The sequence below is a fragment of the Microtus oregoni genome, unplaced genomic scaffold (assembly GCF_018167655.1).
Source record: "Microtus oregoni isolate MIOR12 unplaced genomic scaffold, Mior012 000025F_ref0000491, whole genome shotgun sequence".
Taxonomy (NCBI): Eukaryota; Metazoa; Chordata; class Mammalia; order Rodentia; family Cricetidae; genus Microtus; species Microtus oregoni.
In genome coordinates, this window is record NW_024543084.1 from 23,911,785 (window position 1) to 23,938,871 (window position 27,087).

The 27,087-nt window shown below is 45.2% G+C and overlaps 1 protein-coding gene across 1 annotated transcript in view; it reads left to right on the forward strand.

The window, feature by feature from the left end:
- Positions 1-25: 25 nt before the first annotated feature.
- Positions 26-27,087, forward strand: part of Sugp1 (SURP and G-patch domain containing 1) — a 34,289-nt gene continuing 7,227 nt past the window's right edge. The window contains exons 1-8 of the mRNA XM_041674160.1: positions 26-277; positions 7,101-7,272; positions 10,722-10,822; positions 13,608-13,832; positions 17,751-17,874; positions 18,207-18,307; positions 18,961-19,084; positions 22,268-22,629. Coding sequence (XP_041530094.1) covers positions 244-277; positions 7,101-7,272; positions 10,722-10,822; positions 13,608-13,832; positions 17,751-17,874; positions 18,207-18,307; positions 18,961-19,084; positions 22,268-22,629 — 1,243 coding nt within the window. The 5' untranslated portion in view covers positions 26-243. The remainder of the gene's footprint in view (positions 278-7,100; positions 7,273-10,721; positions 10,823-13,607; positions 13,833-17,750; positions 17,875-18,206; positions 18,308-18,960; positions 19,085-22,267; positions 22,630-27,087) is intronic.

A 27,087-nucleotide genomic window follows, 5' to 3' on the forward strand; every position in this document is an offset into this window, starting at 1 on the left:
AGTGTCTATTCGCAGTGGCTGCGACTGAGGGAGAGTCTGAGGAGAGGACGACGCCTCTGCATCCTCGCGACCGAGAGTGACACACCTTCCTGAATCGACGCCGGAGTTTTTGTGGAGAAGATTCCTGGTGTCCTAGAAGGGGTTGGACGTGTCGACCGAAGAAGACTACATTTCCCATCAGACCAAGCGCACTATAACTGAGTCTCCCTCCTCTCAGGTGGCGCCGGAGCATTGTGGGATTGGATGAGTCTCAAGATGGACAATCGGGATGTTGCAGGTAACAGCCCCCGCCTTCTCTCCGGCCCCCGCCTGGGTTCCCGCGGCTGCACGTTCCCCTCTTCACCCCCTTTTCTGTCTCAGGCCTGACACGCGGACTCTTTGCCTCAGCCCCTCGGCCACCTGCGGTAACGGCGTGTGCACCCCTTTCGTCTCCCGAGACCCCAGACTCGGCTTGCTGGCCGCTCACCCGGGGCTGAGGAGAATCCCGTGTCTTCCCCAGAGGCCTAGGCGCCGGGTGGCCCCGCGCGGGCCTTCCCAATGTCTGCTCTCGGGCTGGTGCCATCCATAGCGGCCAGCCGAGGACAGCCTAGCTGCCCCTTCAGGTGGCAGCTACCCTTGGTGGAAAAAGAAAAATCTGCGTTTCAGAATTGCAGCGGGGCAGCCAGGGAGGGCACGGTCTCGCACGCTATGGAAGCCCACTTGGCCACGGGGCTAGCATATGCCTCTAGGACAGAATGCAGTGGCCCTTCCCCGTCTGCTCCCACAAGTCCTGTGTGCCAAGCGCCGGGGAGCAGATTTCACAAAGAACTAATTCTGGTGACGAGGTCTGGCTTGGATGCTGCTAATACACTGAAGGCCAGGGAAGGCTCTAAGTTTTATTTATTTACTTATTTGTATTTATTTATGTTTTGCGTGAGAGTACGCACGTGGGTTCCCACGGAGACTAGAGAGGATTTCGGATCCCCCGGAACCTGGATGTTTGTTGGCATCTCAACTTGAGGCTCCTACAGAAGCAGCCTGCACTCTTAACCACTGAGCCGTCTCTCCAAGTCCATGAAAGGCTTCTCTTGAGCACAGGTGTTTGAAATGTGATCTATAGGACGGCAGAGGTTTCCCCTCAGAGGAGTGGACTGGGATTGCCGTAAAGAAATGGAGATAACCAGGGAAGCCAGCTGTGATAGTGCCTGGGAGTCAGCCTTGCTTTCAACATGTGCAACTGAAGGGCTGTCAAGACATCTCAGTGGTTAAAGTGCTTGCTCCGGGTTATGAGGACCAAGCTTCCCATCTCCAGCACTCGTGTAAAATCTAGATGGAACTACAGCACTGTGGGCTCCTGGGGCTTGGCGGCAGAGTCCTCGCTGAAACAGAGAGCTCAAGGTTCTGTGACCTCCTCCTTCCCAAAATATTAGGCAGAGACAGAAGCAGTGGTGTACACCTTTAATCCCAAAATCTGAAGAGGCAGGTGGACCTCGGAATTGAGGACCAGCCAGGTCTATACAAGAAAGAGGCAGGCAGATCTCTGTGAGTTCGAGGCCAGCCTGGTCTACCAGAGGTAGATCCAGGACCGCTAGGACTAAGTCTGATTCCTGGCACACATGTGTTGACTCGCAATCTTTCATAATTAGGTACCAGGCTAGCCTTGAACTCAAAATAATTTTTTTATTAGGAAAATAGAATTTCCCTGGAAACGTTTGGACTGCAATGCTGTTTTTGTTTTGAGACAAGATCTCGTTACATAGCTGTGGCTGGCCTTGAACTCACATAGATGTGTCTGCTTCTACCTCCCCAGTGCTGGGATATAAAGGCTGTGCTACCGGTTCAATGAAGCAAAGTCTCACTAAGCCCCAGCTTGTCTGGAAAGCATGCACCTCCTGACTTTGGATGGCTGCGGTATAGTACCACATTTGGTACTGTCATCTTTGCTTGAACCCAGCAATTTGTCTTGGTCATCTTTCTTTCTGTGCACTTTCTGTACGTCAGAATAATCATCCTGTCCCCAAGGTCATTAAAACCAGGGCTGGAAGCAGTTAAGAGCACTGACTGTTTTTCCAGAGGTCTTGAATTCAATTCCCAGCAACCATCTGTAAAGAGATCTGGTGCCCTCTTCTGGCATACAGGCACATATGCAGGCAGAACTCTATACATAATAAATAAATATTGAAAAAAAAGCACTGCCGGGCAGTGGTGGTGCACGCCTTTAATCCCAGCACTTGGGAGGCAGAGGCAGGCGGATCTCTGTGAGTTCGAGGCCAGCCTAGTCTACAAACCCTGTTTCGAAAAACCAAAAAAAAAAAAAAACCAACACAAAGTTGGCTGATGAGGTAACCCACACTTGTAATCAAAACACTAAAGCTGTGACCCTTTAATATAGTTTTCATATTGTGGTGGCTCCCCACCATAAAATTATTTTGTTGTTACTTCATAACTGTAATTTTGCTACTGTTATGAATCAGAATGCAAATACCTGATATGCGACCCCTGTAAAAGGGTTATTTGACTCCCAAAAGGCTTGCGATCCACAGGTTGAGAACCACTGTTTTTTGTTTGTTTGGTTGGTTTTGGTTTTTCCGAGACAGGTTTCTCTGTGTAGCTTTGAAGCCTGTCCTGGCATTCACTCTGTAGACCAAGCTGGCCTTGAAATCACAGAGATAGAGGAGGATTTAGAGATGTTTATCACTTAAGAGTATGATTTGCAGGGAGCAAAATGAAATAGATACTCCATCCCAAAAGGTTGAATTGAACCACTCTGTCACTAAACAGCTACAGGTTTGAAGCCTGACCCCAGACCATTGCTTTTGAGGTACAGATAGGAACTTCAACATTATTCTTGGCTGTACAGTGAGTTTGAGATAAATCTGAACTATATGAGAACTAAATAAATTCAAATAAACTACCTGTGGAGGGCTGAAGAAATGGATCACTGGATAAAGTCCTTACTATACAAGCATGAGGACCTGAACTTGATGTCCAGAATTCATGGCTGCCTTATAACACAGTTTGTAATCCTTATGCTCCTATTACCAGAAGAGATAGGAGGCAAAGCCAAGATGTTTCCTGGAAGCTTACAAAGGACCTAGCCTGGAATGCATAGCTTTGAGCATCAAAAGCCTATGTCTTGGGCTAGAGAGATGGCTCAGAGGTTAAGAGCACTGCCTGTTCTTTCAGAGGTCCTGAGTTTAATTCCCAGCAGCCACATGGTGGCCGACAACCATCTATAATGAGATCTAATGCCTTCTCTTGTGTGCAGGCATGAATGCACATAGAACAATGTATACATAATAAATCTTAAAAAAAAAAAAAAGAACCTATGTCTCAATGTGGAAGATAGGGTATCAGGTGTAGCACGAATGATAAAAACCCAGAGACAGATATTAGCATTCAACCTGAAGATCAGAAAAGCAAAGCAGCCAAACCACTAGAGAAATTTTACCTCTACCAAGGCTGGGGGGCCACAGGCTAAACCTCTCTCTCTTATTTTATATTTACTCTAGTACTGGGATTAAAGGCATGAACCTATACTGCCTGGATTTGTTTTCAGTAATGATCTTGTGTAACCCAGGGTGACCTTGAACTCACAGAGATCCATCTGCATCTTTCCCAAATCCTGGGATTAAAGGAGTGTGCCACCACTGCCTAACCTCTAGTGGCTTAGCCTTGCCCTCCTGATCTTTAGCCAGTCTTTACTTATTAAAACATAAATAGAATATCACTATATTTCCCATTTTTTATCTAAAATAAAAAAGGAGGCTATAACTGTTGTAGTGAGGAGGGCGGGGCTGTGTCCCGCCACCCAGGTGCCCACATGGCTAGCTTATGCCCCGAAATAATTACATGGAAACTGTATTCTTTTAAACACTGCCTGGCCCATTAGTTCCAGCCTCTTATTGGCTAGCTCTTACATATTGACCTAACCCATTTCTAATAATCTGTGTAGCCCATGAGGTGGCTTACCAGGGAAGATCTTAACCTGCAGCTGTGTCGGGAGTGAGAATCATGGCGACTCCTTGACTCAGCTTCTTTCCCCCAGCATTCTGTTCTGTTTACTCCGCCTACCTAATTTTATGTCCTATTAAAGGGCCAAGGCAGTCTCTTTATTTAACCAATGAAATTAACACAAAACAGAAGACTCTCCCCATCATTTCCCCTTTTTCTGTTAAAACAAAAAAAGAAAGGCTTTCATTTTAACATAGTAAGATTACATATAACAAAACAGTTATCAAGTAAGAATTATAGTTACAATATTTATAACTAAGGAAAACTATAAGTAACCATTTTTCAACTCCATCAAAGACTCCAGAAGGATATAATATTACCTAAGCAAACAAGAAATCCAAAACTCTAGAAATGACAGAGACATCTCGCTGCCTGGACAGTCACCCAAAGTTCTTTTGTACCGTTGGGGCATCCATCTTCAGCCTTCAGGCCCATAGTATCCAACAGACATTTTCATCAAGCAGGAAATTCCAAAGACAGTTCAGTCACTTTCTGCTATGTCCTAAAGAATGTCTCGCAGACTCTCATGAATCAGGAACCCCGAAAGACCATCTCACCTTTAGGCAAGTTCAGCAGTCCTCTCTCTGCGGGTTCTCTGTGTCCATTTTTATGCAACAGTCCAGGCAAGAGCAGTTTCTTGCCCAAATGGCTATCAAACTCCATAAGGATCCTCTTTGATGCCCATCTTCCTCTCGAAGTAGATTGGTGCCGCCAGGAGCAGACATGTCTCATTGTCATGAAAAGTCCTAAGTTATTAAAATATTTTAAATGCCATATTTTGCAGCCTTTGAGAGATATGAAGAATGCCTATCTGAAATATATCTCTATATATCTAGAAAATCTAACTAACATGACTACAAGCTTTACTATTATCGATGATTATCCATTAACAACCTATATTTCTTAATTATACAGTATAGAAAAACTATGCGATAAGTACAATATATATAGGCAATAAAAACATCAAACTGTCCAGTTCATTTGCTTTTGACAAATTCAGAGGAAATACTTGATATCTGTCCTATCTTGGTGAAGCCAGTCTTGTATTTATTTTCTATCATAACTTGCTTTCTGTGAGACCAAAGAAGGAAATAATAATAACTTAGTAAGCAGGAAGTGCAAACAAGTGACTTCCAAAAAATGTGAGAAATGACAGAAATAGCTGGCTGCTTAGACAGTCACCCAAAGTTCCTATGCAATGTTGGGGCATCCATCTTACGCCTATAGGCCTAGCATATCTGACAGACTTTTCTGTGAAGCAGGATATTCTAAGGTCTGTCCCTCCTTGTCTTGACAGTGTTTGGCAAGTCACTTTGTTTTGTGTCCTGCTCATACTGCCAGCAGTCGAGGCAAGGGCGTTTTCTTGCCCACTGGCTTTCTTTGGCCACAAAGAAAGTAAAACTCTATGTTTTTTTGATGCCCATTATCTTCTCTGAAGTAGATTGTTGCTGCTAGACACGCCTCATTGTCCTAAGAAGGAGCCAATGTTATTAAAACATCTTAAATGTAGATTTGTTTGAAGATGATTTGTTTTTCTTTTTTTTTTTAATATTTATTTATTATGTATACAGTATTGTCAGTATTCTGTTTGTGTGTGTGCCTGCAGGCCAGAAGAGGGCACCAGATCTCCCTACGGATGGTTGTGAGCCACCATGTGGTCACTGGGAATTGAACTCAGGACCTTTGGAAGAGCAGTCAGTGCTCCTAACCACTGAGCCATCTCTCCAGCCCGATGATTTGTTTTTCTAAAATCTCTGTTTTACCTTGAAAGCATACCTAATGTACTGCCAGTTCAGTTATAATAGGTGACTAATTACTAGCCTGTATTTCTTTATTATCCTAAACAGTTGGTAATGATAACTTTCAAGGACTAGAAATTTGCATTACATTGTTAAATGTGTTGTATAGTAAAAATGTATATGCAGTATGTTTTAACAAAATTAATCTCAATATACAAAATTTGTATATGTTATACAAAAGTCCAATACAATATAAAACATTTAAAACTGGTAGTGTTTTTTTTTTTTTTTAAGTAGATTCAGTAGTCTACCTTTTTATCTATATCCTCCTTTTTTTCTTTTCAGAGTAGAGTCAGATCCCCTGGAACTGGAGTTACTAATGTTTGTGAGCCTACATGTGGGTCCTGGAATTAAACCTGGGTCCTCTGGAAGAACAGTCAGTGCTCTTAATTTCCCAGCCCCAATCTTCTTGCCTTAACCTCCTGAGTCCTGAGGTTATAGATATATACCATTCACCCAGGCATTCATCCTGAGCACACAGTCCACAAACTGAGCTATGTTTTCAGCATTGCAGCAGGGTTTTACTGTGTAGATGAGGCTGGCCTTCTTCCTCAGCCTGCTACCAACCTTCCAGCTAACTTTTTTTTTTCCTTTTTTTTTAATTTTATTTTTTTTTAAATTTATTTATTTATTAAAGATTTCTGTCTCTTCCCAGCCACCGCCTCTCATTTCCCTCCCCCTCCCCTAATTAAGTTCCCCCCCCCCTCAGCCCGAAAAGCAATCAGGGTTCCCTGTCCTGTGGGAAGTCCAAGGAACCCCCCCACCTCCATCCAGGTCTAGTAAGTTGAGCATCCAAACTGCCTAGGCTCCCACAAAGCCAGTACGTGCAGTAGGATCAGAAACCCAGTGCCATTGTTCTTGAGTTCTCAGTAGTCCTCATTGTCCGTTATGTTCAGAGAGTCCGGTTTTATCCCAGGCTTTTTCAGACCCAGGCCAGCTGGTCTTGGTGAGTTCCCAGTAGAACATCCCCATTGTCTCAGTGTGTGGGTGCACCCCTCATGGTCCTGAGTTCCTTGCTCGTGCTCTCTCTCCTGCTCCTGATTTGGACCTTGAGATCCAGCTAACTTTTCATGTTACGTCTCTTGCCTTCAAAGTCAGAGGTGAGTCCTACCTGGACAGAGTCCTCATCACTTCTGTTTAGAGCCTAGCACAATGCTATATACATGGCAGATTATTCTGTAAGCGTTTGTTAAAGAAATGAACAAGTGACCATTTGAGTCCCCTGAGCATTTGTAGTTGTCTGGTCCATCATTGCTGTTAGACAATGGAGCAAAAGTGTTTTCTGATCCCTGTCTTTTCTCTCCCCAGGAAAGGCTAATCGTTGGTTCGGGATGGCACAGCCCAAGTCTGGAAAGATGAATATGAACATCCTCCACCAGGAAGAGCTCATCGCTCAGAAGAAGAGGGAGATCGAGGCCAGAATGGAACAGAAAGCCAGGCAGAGTCATGCGTCCAGTCCACAGCCCCCTCATCCTGGGGAGTAAGTGGATTCTGAGGTTTAGGGCAGCAGAGTCTGAGTGCGGCGGGATGGTGTGACAGTAAAAGTGGGGATTAGTGTGCAGAGACTCCGGGGTAGTGCTCCGTCCCTGTGAACCCAGAGCTTTAGAGGTAAAGGCAGGAACATCCCAAATTGAAGGTCATATGAGTACTGGAACAGACTGGCTGTCTGTTAAGTTCAAGGCCAACCTGGTCTGTATGAGAACTTGTTTCAGAAAACAAAAGCCCCTTATGATCCTGTGTGCTTAGATTACAGGCCTATAAGCCTTGCATTGCTTTTGTCACCATAGTTCAGTGGTATTAAGTCTATTCCCAGATTAGGGTATGGCTCAGTGGTAGAGTGCTTGCCTAGCCTACTTGAGGCCTTGCGTTACATCTTTGGAAATGGGGAAAAAATGGAGGGGGCATCATATGTATCCTAAACATGTATGTGCTTTTTATATTTTAATTTTTAGTTTGTATTTATATATGTGTGCTTGCTCATGTATGTACCCATGTGTAGACCAGGGGACAACCTTGGGTCTCTTTCCTTAGGAGCTGTTTATATTTTGATTGTCTTTTTTGTTTTTCAAGACGGAGTTTCTTTCAGATAAGCATGAGTGTCACCTGGCATCTTCTTTTATTTTATTTTATTTTGAGACAGTGTCTTACTATGTAATCCAGGCTGGCCTAGAATTTGCTATGTAGACCAGGTTGGCCTTGAATTTACAGAGATCCACCTGCCTCTGCCTTCTAAATGTTGGGATTAAAGCCACGTACTTAATTGTTTTTGAGATAAACTTTTCACTGACCTATAACTCACCAATTAGCATTCAACAAACCCAAGGGATACTCCTGTCTCTGCACACCATTCTTCCTGGCTTTTCACATGGATTCTGAGAATGGAACTCCAGTCTTCACTTTCACGTGGCAGGCACTCACTTGAGCTGTCCCAGTTTTTGAGACAAGGTTTTCTTGTGTCGCTCCTTAGTTTTGGGATCACACAGTCTCAGCAGCTGAGTTTTATCTTCTCTGCATATTCACTAAGCAACACTTTGACAGGTGATTGCATGGCATCTGTGTGCAGTAGTCACTCTAAGTCATCTAGAGATCATTAACAGGACACGGGAGTACTGTGTGTCCCATGCAGATGCCATGCAGTTCTACCTAGGTGCAGGAGTAGTGTGAGGACAATGCCAGGGTCTGACTAGGGTCCTCCAGGGCCTCAGCCACTAAGCAGGAGACTGCTTTCTGAGCAGAGGCTTCTCTGGTGTATCAGAAAGCTTTGATTTTTTGCTTTTGTCTTGATATTAAAACCAAGAAGCAAACAAGGACCTTTTCATTGTTAAACTTGGTAAGAACCTGTGAACCAACAAGATGGCTCAGTGGGTAAAGATGCTTGTTGCCAAGCCTGTGACCTAGGGGAGTTCAATCCCTGGTACACACTGATAGCTTTTAGATCCTGCAAGTTGTCTGACCTCCACATATGCCATGGTACACAGAACTATAACGCACATACAATAAATAAATATTATTAAATAAATTTTAAATTCTTTCTGAAAATATTTATTTCATTATTTTGTGTGTATGAGTGTTTTGCCTTCATTTATGTTTGTATATCATGTGCATATTTAGTGCCTGAGGAGGTCAGAAGAGGAGGACATCAGCTCTCCTGGAACTGGAGTGATAGATGTGAGCTACCATGTGGGTGCTGAGAATCAAACCAGGTCATTTGCAAGAATAGCAAATGCTCTTATCCACTGAGCCAACTCTTTAGCCCCTTTAAAAATATTTTAAAATCACTTATGTGCATGATATGAAATCAAAGAAATAGAAGAAACAAAGAAAAGCCAATGTCATTCAACCCTGAGAGCCAAATAAATCTTGGGGTACTTTTCTAACAGCTGATTGTTACAACTTGCAAATGCTAAGCTTCAGTTCTCTTCATCCTGAGATGGCAGTTCATTATTTCCTTCTGGGCTCAGGTCTTCCTGCTGCCTAAGCCTCCCAAGAAGCAGGTTCACAAGGTACAGCTGTTGCACCTGCCTAAAGAAGACGCAGAAAGCTGGATGATGGTGGCTCACACCTTTAATCCAAGCACTCGAGGCAGAGGCATGCGGATCTCTGTGAGTTCGAGGCCAGCCTGGTCTACAAGAGCTAGTTCCAGGACAGGCTCCAAAGCTACAGGAAAACCCTGTCTTGAAAAGAAAAAAAAAAGACACAGAAAAGTTTTGTTGGTGTTTTTGTTGGTTTGTTTGCCAGGTAGATGTTTCTGCATGAAATCCCAGCACTCAGGCGACTGAGACAGGGAGACTACAGAATGACACAGTCTCTCAAACAACAATAAGAAGCAAGCTACTACAGCACAATATATAGCAGATCTCTCAAACAACAATAAGGAGCAAGCTACTATAGCACAATATATAGCAGATGCCTTCAGTTCTCACCAGGCATTCGCTGTGGGTGTTCCCTGTGATTGTGTGACCTATCGAAGCTTCTGCCAGAGTATGCATATATGGGCCATACACACTAATGCCAGTTACAAATTGTACAAATCCCAGCTTCGAAGAAGGAGGAAAGAGGTCTTTGCACATTGATGGCCAGCCTGGGCTATATAGTGAGTTCTAGGCCCACCCAGAATAGTGAGACACAGTTTTAAGGGGGAAAAATAGTCAGGTTTGGTGGTAGTTATCTGCAGTCTTTATATTTGGAGATACAGTTGGGAAGATAAGGAGTTAAAGGTTAGCCATGTTCCTGTCACAAAAGCAAACAAAACCACAAAACTGGGCATGGTTGTGCACACCTGTTTTTGTTTTTTGTTTTTACTTTTTGAGACAGGGTTTCTCAGCTATGGAGCCAGTCCTGGAACTTGCTCTGCAGACCAGGCTGGCCTCAAACTCAGAGATCCACCTGCTTCTGCTTCCTGAGTGCTGAGATTAAAGGCATGTGCCACTACCGCCCACCTTGGTATACACCTTTAATCCTAGCACTCAAGAGGCAGAGCCAGGTGGATCCCTGAATTTGAGGCCAACTTGGTCTACAGAGGGAGTTCCAGGACAGTCAGGGCTGTTAGACAAAGAGACCCTGTCTCAAAAAAACTAAAGTCATAAGATTCACGCACTTCCTGCTTTAGAGTTAGCTGTAATACATGATGAACAATAAGCCAGGTTGTAATTAATCCAGTAGGACATATGCCGTGCAGAAAAAGACCACAGGGCTGGAATTCAAGCCAAGATAACCCAAATGTATGCATTCTTATTTTCACCAAGGCAAAAGTGGTGTCGGCCTACTATATACATGAGTGCTCCCTGCACATAACCATTGTCCCCCAACATCTTTGGGGCTGCAGTCTGGCTCTCTTCAGCAGAAGAACACGCTATGGGTGTAGGGCCAGGAATGTCCTTGGCACTCTGTTTCCTCTACAGCTCACTCTCATCCATGCTTTGGTTCTAGAATTGCCAATGCACATAACTCCTGTATCTCCAACAAGTTTGCCAACGATGGCAGCTTCTTGCAGCAGTTTCTGAAGTTGCAGAAGGCACAGGCGAACACAGGTGAGTACAGCCAGTCCTCTCACCCCAGCTTCTGTCCCCCAGGTTCCCTGGAACATTACAGGGATGACAGGTCCATTAAGTGCCCTCAGTCTTCTCCTGTGGGATGGCAGACAGGTTTCTGCATATCGCATAATGGGCCTAGAGGGTCCCCAGTGGGGTGAGGGTCAGTTGTACTCCAGCATCAGGCCTGCTGTGGATGGTGCAGGACCAAGGAGGCATCCTGGAAATGACCAAGTCACCTAACAATTCACAGGAGTTTATTGAGTGCCATCTCTAGCCAGTGCTTCCTGCACTTGGCACCATACAGGCCACTGCCTTGCCCTATCGCTCATCTTCCTTCATAATAGCCTAGGCAGAAGATCCTTGTCACCCTGCTGCCATATATCTCTTTGAAAGTCGACAAAACTTCTATCTCGTACCTGAATCCATAGGCTTGGTATCCCATTGTTTTGTTTTTTTTTTGTTTTGTTTTGTTTTTTTTTTTATTTTATTTTATTTTTCGAGACAGGGTTTCTCCGTAGCTTTTGGTTTCTGTCCTGGAACTAGCTCTTGTAGACCAGGCTGGCCTCGAACTCACAGAGATCCACCTGCCTCTGCCTCCCGAGTGCTGGGATTAAAGGCGTGCGCCACCACCGCCCAGCTTATCCTATTGTTTTTACTTCTGATCTTTTTGTTTGTTCTTCTTTTTTTTTTTTTGTTCTTTTTAATGATTTATTTCTTTTTATTTCACACACATTGGTGGTTTGTCTGCATGCATGTCTGTGTGGAAGTGTCAGATCCCCTGGAACTACAGACAGTTACGAGCTGCCATGTGGGTGCTGGGAATTGAACCTGGGTCCCTTGGAAGAACAGCCAGTGCTCTTAGCTGCTGAGCCATTTCTTCAGCCCCTGTTTTTATTTTTCAAGACAGGGTCTCTCTGTGTGGCCATGGCTGTCCTGAAACTCACTCTGTAGATCAGGCTGATCTTGATCTCAGATCAGCCTGCCTCTGCCTCCAGAGTGCTAGAATTAAAGAAATGAGCCACTAACGCCCTGCCTTCTGATCTCTTTTTTAAATTGCTCTTAAGAGCACTTGCTGCCCTTGCAGAGGACCAAAGTTCATTTCCCAGCACCACAATGGTGGCCCACAACCATTCAGGCTCCAGGGGATCTAACACACTTTTATCTTGGGGATAACAGACAGGACATGTACATGGTTCATAGATATGTGGCAGACAAAACACTCAAACATATAAAAAATATGAAATAAATAGATAACAATAACAAAAAAGGCAAATCTCAATATGTTAGCCTTACTTACTTACTGTGTAGCCCAGGCTCGACTTAGACTTAAAAAGATGTCCTGGCCTCTACCTCCTGACTGCTGGGATAAAAGGTGCACTGCCTGGCATTTTTTGTTTCATTAAGACTTTTTTTTTTTTTTTCACCACTATACAAACGAGGATCATTAAGACTTTTAGATTTGATTTTTAATTCATATTTATGTGGGCTTGTAAGAGTTCACGTGCATCTTGTGGTTGTAGAGGCCCTTGGAAGCCAGAGGATCACTGATATGAATATTGGGAACTGAACCCAGGTTCTCTTTGATCAATCAGTGCTCTTAACTGCTGGGCTATCCCTCAAGCTCCTGATCTTTTTTTTGGTCCAAGACAGGGTTTCTCTGTAGCTTAGGAGTCTGTCCTGGAACTCACTCTGTAGACCAGGCTGGCCTCGAACTCACAGAGCCTGTCTCTACCTCCTGAGTGCTAGGATTAAAGGTGCACACCACCAGCAGTACCGGGCGTGTCTGACAGTTTTGGTTGTCTTGTTCTCAGCAGTGTGGTACTGTTTGTGTTTGGTGAGAGAAGATTCTCTTTAGACTCAGAGGGTACCTATAGATCTCAGGCTGAGTTCAGCTTCTGAAGCATCACATAGCCAGGAACCCCTGTTTTACACTTAGGAACTGAGGCTTTGGACAGTAAGCCAAAGTGTGGAGCCTCCAGTGCGGTAGTCCATGTACCCAGTTGTGCTACAGTGCTGCTCCCCAAGGAGCTTGGTTCCCTGCCTTGTCGTGGGTTTAATTGTACCCATGGGATTATGATGATTATTTTGCAGTGCTGGGGATCAAACCTGGGTCCTTGTGCATGCTCAGCAAGTGCTTTGCCACACAGAAGAGCCCTGTTTTAGCTTTTCATTTTGAGACAAGACTTAGTTGCTCAGGCTGCCTTTGAACTTATTATGTATCCCAGGCTGATCTTGAATTCCACCTTTCACCACTGTCTCAAAAGTTGCTGGGATTACAGGTCTTCAACCCCTGGTCCTGTCCACATGTGGGGTCTTAGGAGAAGGGCTATGTGTACCCTAACATATCTTCCAATTTGCCCCAATGGGTGAAAATCCAGATATAAGGAAGCCACCCATCCCAATTGGAGCTCATTGTTTCTGAAAGAGACTGTAAATCAGCCGTTTTCAGAGGAGGACACATTGTTTAAGTCCTTTACCCTCAGGTTTAGGAGGCTGTGACCTGGAATCTCACTTACTGCTCTCCATTCTGGTTGTGGTGTGCAGAGGCACATCCAGCAAGAGCTGCCACCTGCCAAGCCCTGGCATATCCTCTTGCAGCTCGATACCCTGAATGTCCTCTCTCCTGTGCCTCAGTCCACTTTCTCTGGCCTAGACAGGTCTAGTGTGTTTGCACAGCCATGGCATGCTCGAAGATGACTGTAGCCATGATGATACGTTCTGGGTGTGTCCACAGCACTGCCCTCTGCAGATCTCCAATGTGTGTTTTCTTGTATTGGCCCAGATATTCTCCCCAGTGCCCCTCCCAGCATGCCAACACCCAGCACCTTGAAGAGACCCCTCCTACTCAGCAAGCGGACAGGCCTGGGGCTAGGCAGTCCACTGGGCCCTGTGAAGAACTACTCACATGCCAAGCAGTTGCCTGTTGCACACCGCCCAAGCGTTTTCCAATCCCCTGATGATGATGATGATGAAGAAGAGGACTATGAGCAATGGCTGGAGATCAAAGGTAAGTTGTGGGATGGCCCTGGCTCCTTCTACCACTGTCATGGCAGGTGTGGCCAGAGCCTGGCTCAAGGTGCTGTGATTGGGGTTTGAACAGAGTGAGTCATCCTGGGAAGTCTTGGCTGAGCCCTGCCAAGGACACTAGCCCCATTCTGAGAACAGTGTCACAGCTCATCATACAAGGTTCTCCTGGACAGGGCCTCATGTCAACTGAGGCAGAAGCTTCATGACTGTGTCTACATTTTGGGCCAGAGGGTCAGAATGTAAAGATTGGAGGATGTGCTCTCATATGGTGAAGGTAGTCTCTGGTTTCAGGCTGACAGTGGCATTCTCTTCTGGTGACTCCGCTCTGTATCATTCAGAACAAGGCTCTGTGACAGCAGGACCAAGTCAACCTGTTGTGAATGATGGTCACCAGAGTAGGTTGGAGGCATGCCTTCTTAGGTTTTAAGTCCTTGCCAATGCTATGTTAATGCCTCACAAGGGGCCCAGCTCATCTCCAGGCCTTAGCACCTGTTTTGGGCGTCAACTGATGTGGCCTTACACTTCTATACATAGTGATCAGGCAGGAGTCTTGCTGTGCATGTGAGAGGAAAGTAAAGCTCTAATGGCCAGACATCACTAACAGTGCAGTATTTTCTTTGCACTGTTGTTTTATGACATTCATAAAAGGACATGACAATACAGTGACTAACAGACTCAGCCTCAGGACTAGGCCAGGGAAAAATACAAAAACAAGTTCCACCTGTCTCAAACAGGCAGCTAATCCAACTGTAAAGAGATAGTCTCAGGCTGGGGGTGTGGTTCAGTTGATAAAGTACTTGCCTAGCATGTGTAGATTCCCTGGGTTTCATTCCCAGCACTGCATAAACTGGGGTATGGTGATGCATTTCTGTCATCCTAGCATTCAGCAGGTTGAAGCAGAGGGATCAGGAATTTAAGGCTAAGCTTAAACTAGTTCAGGGTCAGCGTGCTTAAAAAAACAACTAGCAGTGGTAGTGCACACCTTTAATCCCAGCCCTTGGGAGGCAGAGGCAGGTGGATCTCTGTCAGTTTGTGGCCAGCGTGGTCTTCAGAGTGAGTTCCAGAACAGCCAAGGCTACACAGAGAAACCCTACTGGGGGACGGACACACACACAAACTTAACATTGTATCTCTGAGATAGTGATTGAATGATTGAGCATGAGGAAGTGGTGTGCTAGTGCCCCAAAAGTAGAATGCAATACACCACTTTCCCAACAACACAAACTCAGACCACTTGAAAATATGGCTGGTTGTGAGTGCATAAGGTTTAAGAGATTATGGGATCACCTGCCGTCCATCAGAAACACCAGAGATCATGTCTAGAGTGCTTGGGAGCCAACTTCAAGACAATGAACTGAAGTCCACCCAGTGTCCGTTCAGAGTGTATAATAGTTTTTTAAATGAGAATTATTAGAGCTAGAAAGATAGCTCAGTCAGGAAAGTGTGTGGTATCCTTGTGGCTCCTAAGTATGGAGACCCTAAGTTTGATCAAAAATCCCACACTGAAGAGGAAAAAGAAAATGCTGGATGTGGTGACACATTCTGTAAGCCAGTGCGAGGGATGTGGGGACAGGTAGAACCTAGCCAGCCAACCTGGTGGACTTGGCAAGCTCCGGAGAGACCCTGAATCAGAAGTTAAAATTAAAAAAAGAAGGGCTGGAGAGATGGCTCAGCGGTTAAGAGCATTGCCTGCTCTTCCAATGGTCCTGAGTTCAATTCCCAGCAACCACATGGTAGCTCACAACCATCTGTAATGAGGCCTGGTGCCCTCTTCTGGCCTACAGGCATACACACAGACAGAATATTGTATTGTATACATAATAAATAAATACTTACATACATACATACATACATACATAAATATTTTTAAAAAATTAAAAAAGAGGGCTGGAGAGATGGCTCAGTGGTTAAGAGCATTGGCTGCTCTTCCAGAGGTCCTGAGTTCAATTCCCGGCAACCACATGCTGGCTCACAACCATCTGTAAAGAGGTCTGGTGTCCTCTTCTGGCTGCATACATGCACACAGACAGAATAGTGTATGCATAATAAATAAATAAATATTTAAAAAAAAAATTAAAAAAGAAAAAGTTGGCAAGATGGCTCAGCAGTTAAGAGCACTTGCTGCTCTTTTGGAGGACCCAAGTTTGTTTCCCAGTACCCACATGGTGTCTCACAACCATTTGTAACAGCTGTATACATAGCACACAGGTACACATGTTGGCAAACACTTAAAAACATAAAGCCGGCAGTGGTGATACACGCCTTTATTTTTTTTTTTTCTTTTTAAAGATTCATTAATTATATATAGTGTTCTGCCTGCATGTGTCCCTGCAGGCCAGGAGAGGGCGTCAGATTTCATTATAGATGGTTGTGAGCCATCGCATGGTTGCTGAGAATTGAACTCAGGTCCTCTGGAAGAACAACCAGTGCTCTTAACCACTGAGCCATCTCTCTAGCCCAATACATACCTTTACTTAATCCCAGCACTTGGGAGGCAGAGGCAGGTGGATCTCTTGAGCTCAAGGCTAGCCTGTTCTGCAGACCTTTCTAGGACAGCCAGGGCTACACATAGAAACCTGTTTCAACAAACAAACAACAACAAAAACCAAACAGCAATAATATATAAAATAAGGAAATCTTTAAAAAGACAAAGAAGAAAGGTAGACAGGTCTGAGGAATTACACTGAAGATTATGCTCTGGCCTCATTTTCACACACACATCTACCTGCATTCATCTGCACCTGAATACACATACAAGAGAATTTGTCATCTTTTAAGAATGAAAAGGAGCAGTTGGGGCAGGGGCTGGAGAGTACAGGCTGCTCTCCCAGAGGACCTAAGGTCAATTCCCAGCACCAACATGGCAGCTCACAACTGTCTATTACTCCAGTTCCGGGGTATCTTGCACCCTCACACAGACATACAGGTGGGCAAAACACCAGTGCTCATAAAATAAAAATAAAATCTAAAGAAAAGAAAAAAGGAACAGCTGGACATGGTGGTATGCACCTCTAATCCCAGCAGTCTAGAGACTGAGGCAGGCAGATCTCTGAGTTCAAGGCTAGCCTGGTCTACATATCTTTTCAGCACAGCTGGGGCTAAATAGAGAAACACTGTATCAGAAAAACTAAAAATAAAATCCTGGGAGTGGGGTTTAGGGACCAAGAATGCAAAGGAACTGATAGTTTTTTTTTTAATTTATTTATTATGTATACAATATTCTGTCTACATGTATGCCTGCAGGCCAGAAGAGGGCACCAGACCTCATTACAAATGGTTGTGAGCCACCATGTGGTTGCTGGGAATTGAACTCAGGACCTCTGGAAGAGCAGGCAATGCTCTCAACCGCTGAGCCATCTTTCCAGCCCGGAAGTGATAGTTTTTATATTGAAAACTGTCAAAAGATTTGGACTGTAGAGGCTGACAATGGTTAAGAGTACTAGCTACTCTTTACAGAGAATCTGGGTTTGATTCCCAAGACGTATATGGTGTCTCACAACTATAACACCAGTTCCAGAAGATCTAACACCCTTTTCTGGCCTCTTCTGGGACTGCACACAAGTAGTGTGCACTTACATACATGCAGGTAAAATGCTCATACATGAACACTCTTAAAAGTACTTAAAACAATTAATACATACACAGACTAGAGACTGTCTACACTTCTCAGTGTCATCTTTTAGTCTGGAGATGAATCACTGCCAAAAGCTCTGACAACCTGTCCCCACAAGCTTGTCAGACTGTAGAGACCAAGCTTTCTCCAGAGTCAAGTACATGGCTGTCAGCAGTCGCCTGCATCTCCTCTCCTCTCCCCTTGTCATTGCGGTCTATAGAGAAAGTGTACCTAGTGACTGTTGGGTGTGTGAGTTGGAGCCATTTACTGACAGCCTCCTTAAAGTTTCACCCCCAGAGGGAGCCGAGACTCGGAGAGTGATAGAGAAGCTGGCCCGTTTTGTGGCGGAAGGAGGTCCTGAGCTAGAGAAAGTAGCTATGGAGGACTACAAGGATAACCCTGCCTTCACGTGAGTACCAGTACTAGTGCCATGCTGCTCACACATTTGCTATGGTCATGTATACGAGGGTGGAAACCTGTCTGGAGCTTGGGATAGAACCCAGGGCCTCTCGTGTGCTAAGCAAGGGCTCTACTACTTACTGAACCACACCCCAACTCCAAAGGAGATTATTGTTGTTGTTTGGAAGGGAGTGCTGGGGGTAGACTCCAGGGTCTCACTGTGCTGCTGAGCTGCACCCAACCTTGGGCACTTTCTATATGCTCTCCTGAGGACTCTGCATTTGAGCCTCAGCTTCATCCACCACTGAAACTCATTTCCAATGTTCCAAATCCCCTTTCCAGATTTTTACATGATAAGAATAGCAGGGAATTCCTGTACTACAGAAAGAAGGTAGCCGAGATCAGGAAGGAAGCCCAAAAGCCACAAGCAGCTGCTCAGAAAGGTAAGTGGTTGGAGGAGGAAGAAAAAGAGCACTGTGGGATGTGGCAGTCAAAACCTGTGCCCTCATGGGCAGTGGGAGTTGCTCTTGGGATGCGTCAACACACCTGCTGGTCCCCAGGCCCAGCTGAATTCTGAGTACCAGGATTGGCTCTAAAATGTAGGACTATGACATGTCAGGTGCTTAATGGGGGCTGGGGTTCTGTCCAGATGCTCATTAGAACATGGAAATGGGCTAAGGGAGCATTCCATTGTCTTTCTGACAAGTTCTGGTTAGCTTTAGCTTTGTGTGCGCCCGAGCAGGTAGACTGGGGACAAACAGCAGGAGATGAATGGGATGGGTTTATGGGTCAGGGCTCTGGTGGACAGCAGGAGTCTGATGTGTGGAAATATGTTTGAATCACTGCAGACTTCTGCTTTGTCCTCTCCAGGAAAGGAGGGTGAGCCTCCCAGGGCCCTGTACTTTTGGGGTGGGGTGGGATTGTATAGTTGTGATATTTCTCTGGTTTTGGTCCCTATAATAATCTGATTCCCGTTTGCCTGTCTCTCTTTGCACTGTTCCTAAGACAAGCCCCACTCGCTCCTGCGGGGCTCTTTAGCAGGAGTTAGGCTGTTGGGTGTGGTGAGTTGAGCTCAGTACTGACAGCCTGCTTAAAGTTTCACCCCCAGAGGATGAAGAGGCCAAGAACCTTGCAGAAAAGTTAGCCAGGTTCATAGCAGACGGGGGTCCTGAGGTGGAGACCATCGCCCTCCAGAACAACCGCGAGAATCAGGCCTTCAGGTAAGGCTCTGTGTGCACATGCAGACAGTAGACAGGTGGGAGGGAGGGTTTGTATTGGTTGGTGTGTCAGCAGCAGATCCTGATATCTCCTCTGGCTTGGAAGCAGAGAGCACTTGGGTCAGGGGCCAGACTGTGGCCCTCAGAGGGCCTCTGGTGGACACTTCTGAAGGCTCCTTCCAGAGTATCACCATTTAAAGGGACCAGGTGTTCAGAACGTTAGCCTGTGGTGGATGTTTTAAAGTCAGCTCCTTAGAAAGGCTCACCTTGGCCATGGCCCAGGCAGGTGAAGGTACAGGACTCCATGTGTAAGGATTTCTTTTTTTTCCTTTATGTTTTTTATTTTGAGACAAGGTCTTACTGTTGTACCCTTGGCTGTACTGGAACTCACTGTGTAGACCAGGCTAGCCTAGAACTCAAGAGATTCTCCCGCCTCTACTTCCTGAGTGCTAGGATTAAAGGTGTATACCACCACACCAGGCTAGGCTGGGAGTTTCTGACTCCAGAGCTCATGGGTATGTTTTTGAGTGGTATCTGAGCAGGCATACTGGTCTCTTTCTCTAGTGTGTCTTACAGACAATCTAGCATTTATCTTGTTCTGTGACAGATGGCATTTGCTGGCTGGGGACAGGATGGGCTCGTGGCTCAGAAAGGTTTATATTGGATGTGTTCTTGGGATGCCTTTTATGATGAGGGAGCAGTAGGGAACAGGAGTCTTGAGGTATGAGGAGTAGGAACTAAAGAGGGCTGGATATTAGCGGACCTGCCCATGAGTTGATACTCAAGCCTGAGGTTTAGATTCTTTGTGCCATCTGCTCTGTGGTCTGGAGGGCAGTATGCTGTGGAGCTGAAAGGAACCAGCAGACTCTAGCTCTGTAGCATAGACATGCCCACAGGTCAACCTGATCCAGACAGTTCCTCAGTGAGACTCCCTTCCCAAATGATTCTAGATTGTGTCTAGTTGATAATGAAAACTAATCATCACACTTGAAAATGTGAGGCAGCTTAATCCCAGCACTCGGGAGGCAGAGGCAGGCGGATCTCTGTGAGTTCGAGACCAGCCTGGTCTACAAGAGCTAGTTCCAGGACAGGCTCCAAAAACCACAGAGAAACCCCGTCTCGAAAAAACCAAAAGAAAATGTGAGGCAGCCATGAAGCCCAGACTTGCCAGGTAGACAGGTGTCACTTCCCTGCATTCCTGCCCATCGCTACTGGTCCATGATGTGGCCAGCATACCTTGTGCATCCTGTAGCCTGGTTAAATACTTTGTAGCCTCGGTGATGGCATGCCTTTAATCCCAGAACTTTGGGGGCAGAGGCAGGCAGATATCTCTGAGTTTGAGGCCAGCCTAGTCTAGAGGGTTTCAGGACAGCCAGACTACACTGAGAAACCCTGTCTTCAAAAACCAAAAATGGGGGAAAAATGCTTTGAAAGTTGGATGTGATTGTGCAAGCTTTTATTTCCAACACTTAGGAAGGCAGAGGCAGGTGAATCTGTGAGTTTAGGCTAGCCATGGCTACAGAGTGAGACCCTGTCTCAAACAAACAAAGGAAAAGACCCCTTTGTAGCCATGTGTCAGGAAGCCAAGGCATGTTCTTTGGGCAAGCCAACACATTGCTAAGCTGTGCCCCAGAAAACATGTCAGATATGTCATCTGAAGTGATGATACAGCAGTAACAAATCAGCATTCAGGAGGCTGAAGCAGGAGGATCATTGGTGAGTTCAAAGTCAGCCTAGGCTATATAACAAGGATCTACCTCATAAAACAGAAATGTCAGTTATGATCTAGCATTCAACCTCTCAGAGACTAATGTCTGCACAGTTGCTGAAAGGCAGCTGGCCTCTTCTATGTGAGCCAGTTTCTGGCATGCTCAGTTCAGTTTTTGTTTTTTGGTGCTTTGTTTATTTATTTATTTATTGGTTTTTTTTTTCAAGACAGGATTTCTCTGTAGCTTTGGAGCCTGTTCTGTCTGGATCTAGCACTTGTAGACCAGGCTGGCCTCGAACTCACAGACATATGCCTGCCTCTACCTCCTGAGTGCTGGGATTAAAGGCGTGCACCACCACCGCCCGTCTACATGGTCATTCTTATACAGTAACCCAGTAATACAAAGAAGATACCACCCAGTTGGCAGTTAGCAGACTTTTTCTAGCTTTTCCTAGGCCTCATGTGAACACACAGACTGAGTCTATGGGACTTCGTGAGAGGTTCTTGCTTATGCAGAAGGAAGCTTCAGTACCTGACCTGGTGCTGTCAGTTCCTGTGTCCTCTGATACACCACTAAGCATTTTGCAAGTCACGTGGTGAAAATATTCAAAGGCATACTGCCTCGGTGCCATGTGTACAGACTACAGTCCTTCTCTGAACAGGAGAGGACAGCTTCACTTCCATTGTTTAAGGCATTCTCAGTCACTTGGAGCTGTTTTCTGCCCTCAGATGTATATGCATAGGCTCTATGCAAATCTACATTGTTTATGGGAGAGACTGAGCATCTGAGCACAGAGAGTTAGGTAGCAGCAGGCCTCAGGCAGCCCCTGGGGGACTAGGGCCCACAGCTCTCTTGTGGGGTATAGCCCCACTGGGACCAACCTCCAGGTTTATGGGCGCAGGTCCAGGTCCTCAATCCAGGACCAAGTCCCTTGTACTGTGTGTGTATGGATGAGTCTTTCTTGGTATTTGCCACATGAAACTGGGAACACTGGGTCAAGTCACTCCATTCTTCCCTGTCAGAGAAGCAGGCACTGGAGAAGAGCTGAGGTCTTTGTTGCCTCAGTCCTTCTGTATTCCCATCTGGCTCAGGAGAAAGGATGAGCTTTCTGCCTTCAGCTTTCAGGGGATGAGTACTTCTGTACCCGAGCCACGTACTTACCTTCAAGATGGGGCTGGAACTCACTGTCAGCCCACAGGGTGCAATGGAGATATGGCTAAATTTGAAGGAAGGGTACCCAAGGTCTTCCAGCAGCTCAGAATTTTCTGATGTAAAGTGACTGATGGGCTGGGAGGTTCTGAGGGTGCCTATCACACCCCAGCATGAGCCTCTATTCCTGAAGGAGGCCTGATACAGGCTTGCAATACTGGACAGTAACTCCAGCAACCCTGACTGCATACAACCTCATCTGCTCTAACCCCAGTAAGGAAGGCCAGATCTCAACCCACCTGTGTTGTTCCCCTACTTTCCTTTGCAGTTTTCTCTATGATCCCAACAGCCAGGGGTACAGATACTACCGGCAAAAGCTGGAGGAATTTCGGAAAGCCAAGGCAGGCTCTGTGGGCGCCCTCCCTGCTTCTGCTTCCAACCCCAGCTTACGGCGCAAATCAGCTCCTGAAACCCTGTCAGGAGCTGTGCCCCCCAACACTGCCTGCCCCACTCCAGTGGCCCCAGCACCTGCCATCAACCCCACTCCATCCATCCCCGGGAAGCCCAACACATCAGCTACTGTGAAGAGGAAGCGGAAGAGTCGATGGGGGCCTGAAGAGGACAAAGTGGAACTGCCACCTGCCGAACTGGCACAGAGGGACATAGATGCCTCACCTTCACCTCTGTCAGGTGGGCCACCCTGTCTTGTTGGTTCTAGGGGTCATTTCAGATCCTGGGCCACGATTTCACTCCTGTGACTGCATGCTCTGGGCTATTTGTTTGTAGACATGCATGTAGTAAGAAGCTGCTAGTTCATTTCCCTACCGCCCAGCAGCTCAGAGCCAAAATAACCACACAGAAACTGTATTAATTAAATCACTACTTGGACCATTAACTTTGACTTTTTATTGGCTAACTCTTATATGTCAATTTATCCCATTTCTATTACTAATTTATTTCATTATTAATGCTGAGTGTCAAACCCAGGGCCTTCAGCATGCTGGGCTGCCTCTGAGCTACAGCCCCAGCCCTCTGAGTTCTTAGATGATGAGTGTAAACCACCATGACTAGCTTCCATTCTTTTTGTTTTTTCATATTTGCCTGCATGTATGTCTGTACACTACATGTATGTTGTGCCCACAGAGACCAGAAGAAGGTATTGGGTCCCTGGGACTGCAGTTGTAGGTGGTTGGGAACCATCATGTGGGTACTGGGAATCAAACCAAGGTCCTGGAAGGTCAACCAGTGTTCTTCACTGCTGAACCATCTTTCCAGCTCTCCATTCTTTTTTGAGACAAAGTCTGATGTAACCAAAGCTGGTCTCAAATCTTTATACTGTGATCAAGGTGTGATCTTCCTGCCTTCACCTCCCAGTGCTGGTATGATGTATTTGCCACTGTGACTGGGGTGGGTTTCTGTCTGCGAGACTGTCTTCTATATATATCTCTTTGCAGTTTGCACTGGTTTCTGTGTGTGTGTGTGTGTGTGTGTGTGTGTGTGTGTGTGTGTGTGTGTGTTTCAAGACAGGGTTTCTCTGTGTAGTCCCGGCTGTCCTGGAACTCACGCTATAGACCAGACTGGCCTCAAACTCATAAACATCCTACTGCTGCTGGGCGGTGGTGGCGCGCACCTTTAATCCAGCACTTGGGAGGCAGAGGCAGGTGGATCTCTGTGAGTTCAAGGAGAGCCTGGTACACAAGAGCTAGTTCTAGGACGAGCACCAAAGCTACAGAGAAACCCTGTCTCAAAAACAAACAAACAATCCTAACTGCCCCTGACACCTGAGTAGTGGGGTTAAATGTGTATTTCACTACCTCCTGTTTTTCTTTCTTTTTTTTTCTTTTAAGATTTTTATTAAGTATACAGTGTTCTGCCAGAAGAGGCACCAGATCCCATTATAGATGGTTGTGAGCCACCATGTGGTTGCTGGGAATTGAACTCAGGACCTCTGGAAGAGCAGTCAGTGCTCTTAACTTCTGAGCCATCTCTCCAGCCCCTGTTTCTCTTTCTTAACTAATCACTCTGGTTAGGACCTATGTACCATGTGGCATAAGAAATGGTAGAAGCAGGCATCTTCATCTTCGTCAGCTTACCAGGAAAGCTTTCTGTCTGTTGCCACTGCATGCACATGATGTGCATTCTCTAGATTGGCTCCTCACCAGCATACTGGACAACTGAACACTGCCACCACTCCAGCTTCAGCTCTTTATTGATGTTTTGTGTAGGTGCTGTTCCCATTGTTAGAAATGCCATCTTCAGGGTTGGGATGTGGCCCAGCAGTGAGAGCTTGCCTGTCAATCATTGCAAGTCCTAGGCTCCATCCCCAGATGCACATTGTACCTGTTACTGCAAGACACTTTTTCCCTTTTAGTGCTGTCAATTTTTGCTTAATGTATTTTGGAGGCTTTCTTTTTTAAATGTGTGTATGGGTGTTTTAAATATATGTCTGTACACCATATGCTTGCCTGGTACCTTCAGAGCCTAGAAGAGGGTATCAGGTGCTTGTGAGCCACCGTGTAGATTAGATGGTGGGAACTGAACCCTGAGTGGGAAGAGTAGCCAGTGCCATCTCTCCAGTCCTGTATATTTGTTGATGATGTTTTGAGTCAGTAAGGGTCGCACTCTGCAGCTCTGGTTGGTTTGGAAGTCTCTAGGTAGACTAGGCTGCCCTTGAGCTCAGATGTGTCGGCCTCTGCCTCCCAAGTGCTGGGATTAAAGGTGTGCACCACCAAACGTTCAAGGCAGCAATGTGAAGGCCCTAGGAAACCGGATAGAGTTGGCTCTCTTCTTCTATTATGTGTATCCTGGATTTGGAACTTGGGTCATCATACTTAGTGATGGGTGCATTTAGAATTGTGCCTTCTCTGTGAGGAGTGCCTCAGCATGTCTCTTGACCTCTTCTTACTTACACAGGTCTTACCCAGAGCTTTAGCAGCATATCAGGGCTCTCAGTTAACTGTCTCCTGGGCATATCTGTTTCTGCCCTGTTTGTGTCCATGATTTGCCATCACCCTCTATTCAAGGTCACACAGGTGGTATTTTTTTCTGTCCTAGCACATGACTTACGATTTTTTTATAGAAAGTTCAGGAAATTGTCTCAGTGTCTCTGCTGCTGAGGTTATGTTTAGGAAGTGGTTCCCTGTGCCAATGCATTCAAGTGTACTTCCCACTTTCTCTTCTGTAAGGTTCAGTGTGGCTGGCTTTATGTTTAGATCTTTGATTCATTTGGACTTGAGTTTTGTGCATGGTGATAGATATGGGTCTATTTTCATTCTTCTACATGTTGATATCCAGTTATGCCAGCACCACTTGTTAAATGTGCTTTCTTTTTTCCATTTAATATTTTTTGCTTCTTTATCAAAGATCAGGTGTTTGAAAATGTGTGGATTAATATCCGGGTCTTCTATTCGGTTCCACTGGTCCTCCTGTCTGTTCTTATGCCAGTACCAGGTTGTTTTCAGTACTGTAGCTCTGTAGTAGAGTTTGAAGTCGGGGATTGTGCTGCCTCCATAAGTTCTTTTATTGCCCAGGATTGTTTTGGCTATCCTGGGTTTTTTGCTTTTCCATATGAAGTTGAGTACTGTTCTTTCGAGGTCTGTGAAGAATTTTGCTGGGATTTTGATGGGCATTGTGTTGAATCTGTAGATTGCTTTTGGTAAGATTGCCATTTTTACTATGTTAATTCTGCCTACCCAAGAGCATGGGAGATATTTCCACTTTCTGGTGTCATCTTCAATTTCTTTCTTCAAAGATTTAAAGTTCTTGTCATACAAATCTTCCACTTGTTTGGTTATAGTTACTCCGAGATATTTTATGCTTTCTGTGGCTATTGTGAAGGGTGATGTTTCTCTGATTTCTTCCCCAGCCCTTTTATCATCTGTGTACAGGAGGGCTACTGATTTTTTTTTTAAGTTAATCTGTATCCTGCTACATTGCTGAAAGTGTTAATGAGTTGTAGAAGTTCCTTGGTAGAATTTTTGGGATTGCTTATGTAAACTATCACATCATCAGCAAACAGTGAGAGTTGGGGGCTGGAGAGATGGCTGGCTCAGTGGTTAAGAGCATTGCCTGCTCTTTCAAAGGTCCCGAGTTCAATTCCCGGCAACCACATGGTGGCTCACAACCATCTGTAATGAGGTCTGGTGCCCTCTTCTGGCCTGCACGCATACACACAGACAGAATATTGTATACATAATAAATAAATATTTAAAGAAAACAGTGAGAGTTTGACTTCTTCTTTTTCCAATTTGAATCCCCTTGATCTTCTTTTGTTGTCTTATTGCTCTAGCTAGGACCTCAAGAACTATATTGAATAGATATGGAGAAAGTGGACTACCTTGTCTTGTTCCTGATTTCAGTGGAATCGCTGGGAGTTTCTCTCCATTAATTTGATGTTTGATGTTGGCTTGCTGTATATTGCCTTTATTTTGTTTAGGTATGTTCCTTGTATCCCTGCTCTCTCTAAGACCTTTATCATGAAGGGATGTTGTATTTTGTCAAAAGCTTTTTCGGCATCTAATGAGATGATCATGTGGTTTTTATTTTTCAGCTTGTTTATATGGTGGATTACGTTGACAGATTTTCATATGTTGAACCATCCCTGCATCTGTGGGATGAAGCTGACTTGATCATGGTGGATGATGGTTCTGATGTGTTCTTGGATTTGATTTGCCAGTATTTTATTTAATATTTTTGCATCAATGTTCATCAGTGAGATTGGTCTGTAATTCTCTTTCTTAGTAATGTCTTTCTGTGGTTTGGTATCAATGTAACTCATAAAAAGAGTTTGGCAATGTTCCTTCTGTTTCTATTGGGTGGAATAATTTGAGGAGTATTGGTATTAGTTCTTTGAAAGTCTTCTAGAATTCTGAACTGAAACCATCTGGTCCTGGGCTTTTTTTGGTTGGGAGACTTTGGTGACTGTTTCTACTTCTTCAGCATTTATACGTCTGTTTAATTTGATTCTCTAGTCTTGATTTAATTTTGGTAAGTGATATTTATCCAGAAAGTTGTCCATTTTCTTTAAAGTTTTCCAATTTTGTGGGGTACAGGTTTTCAAAATATGACCTGATGATTCTCTGTATTTCCTCCATGTCTGTTATGTCCGTCTTTTCATTTCTGATTTTGTTAATTTGGATATTCTCTCTC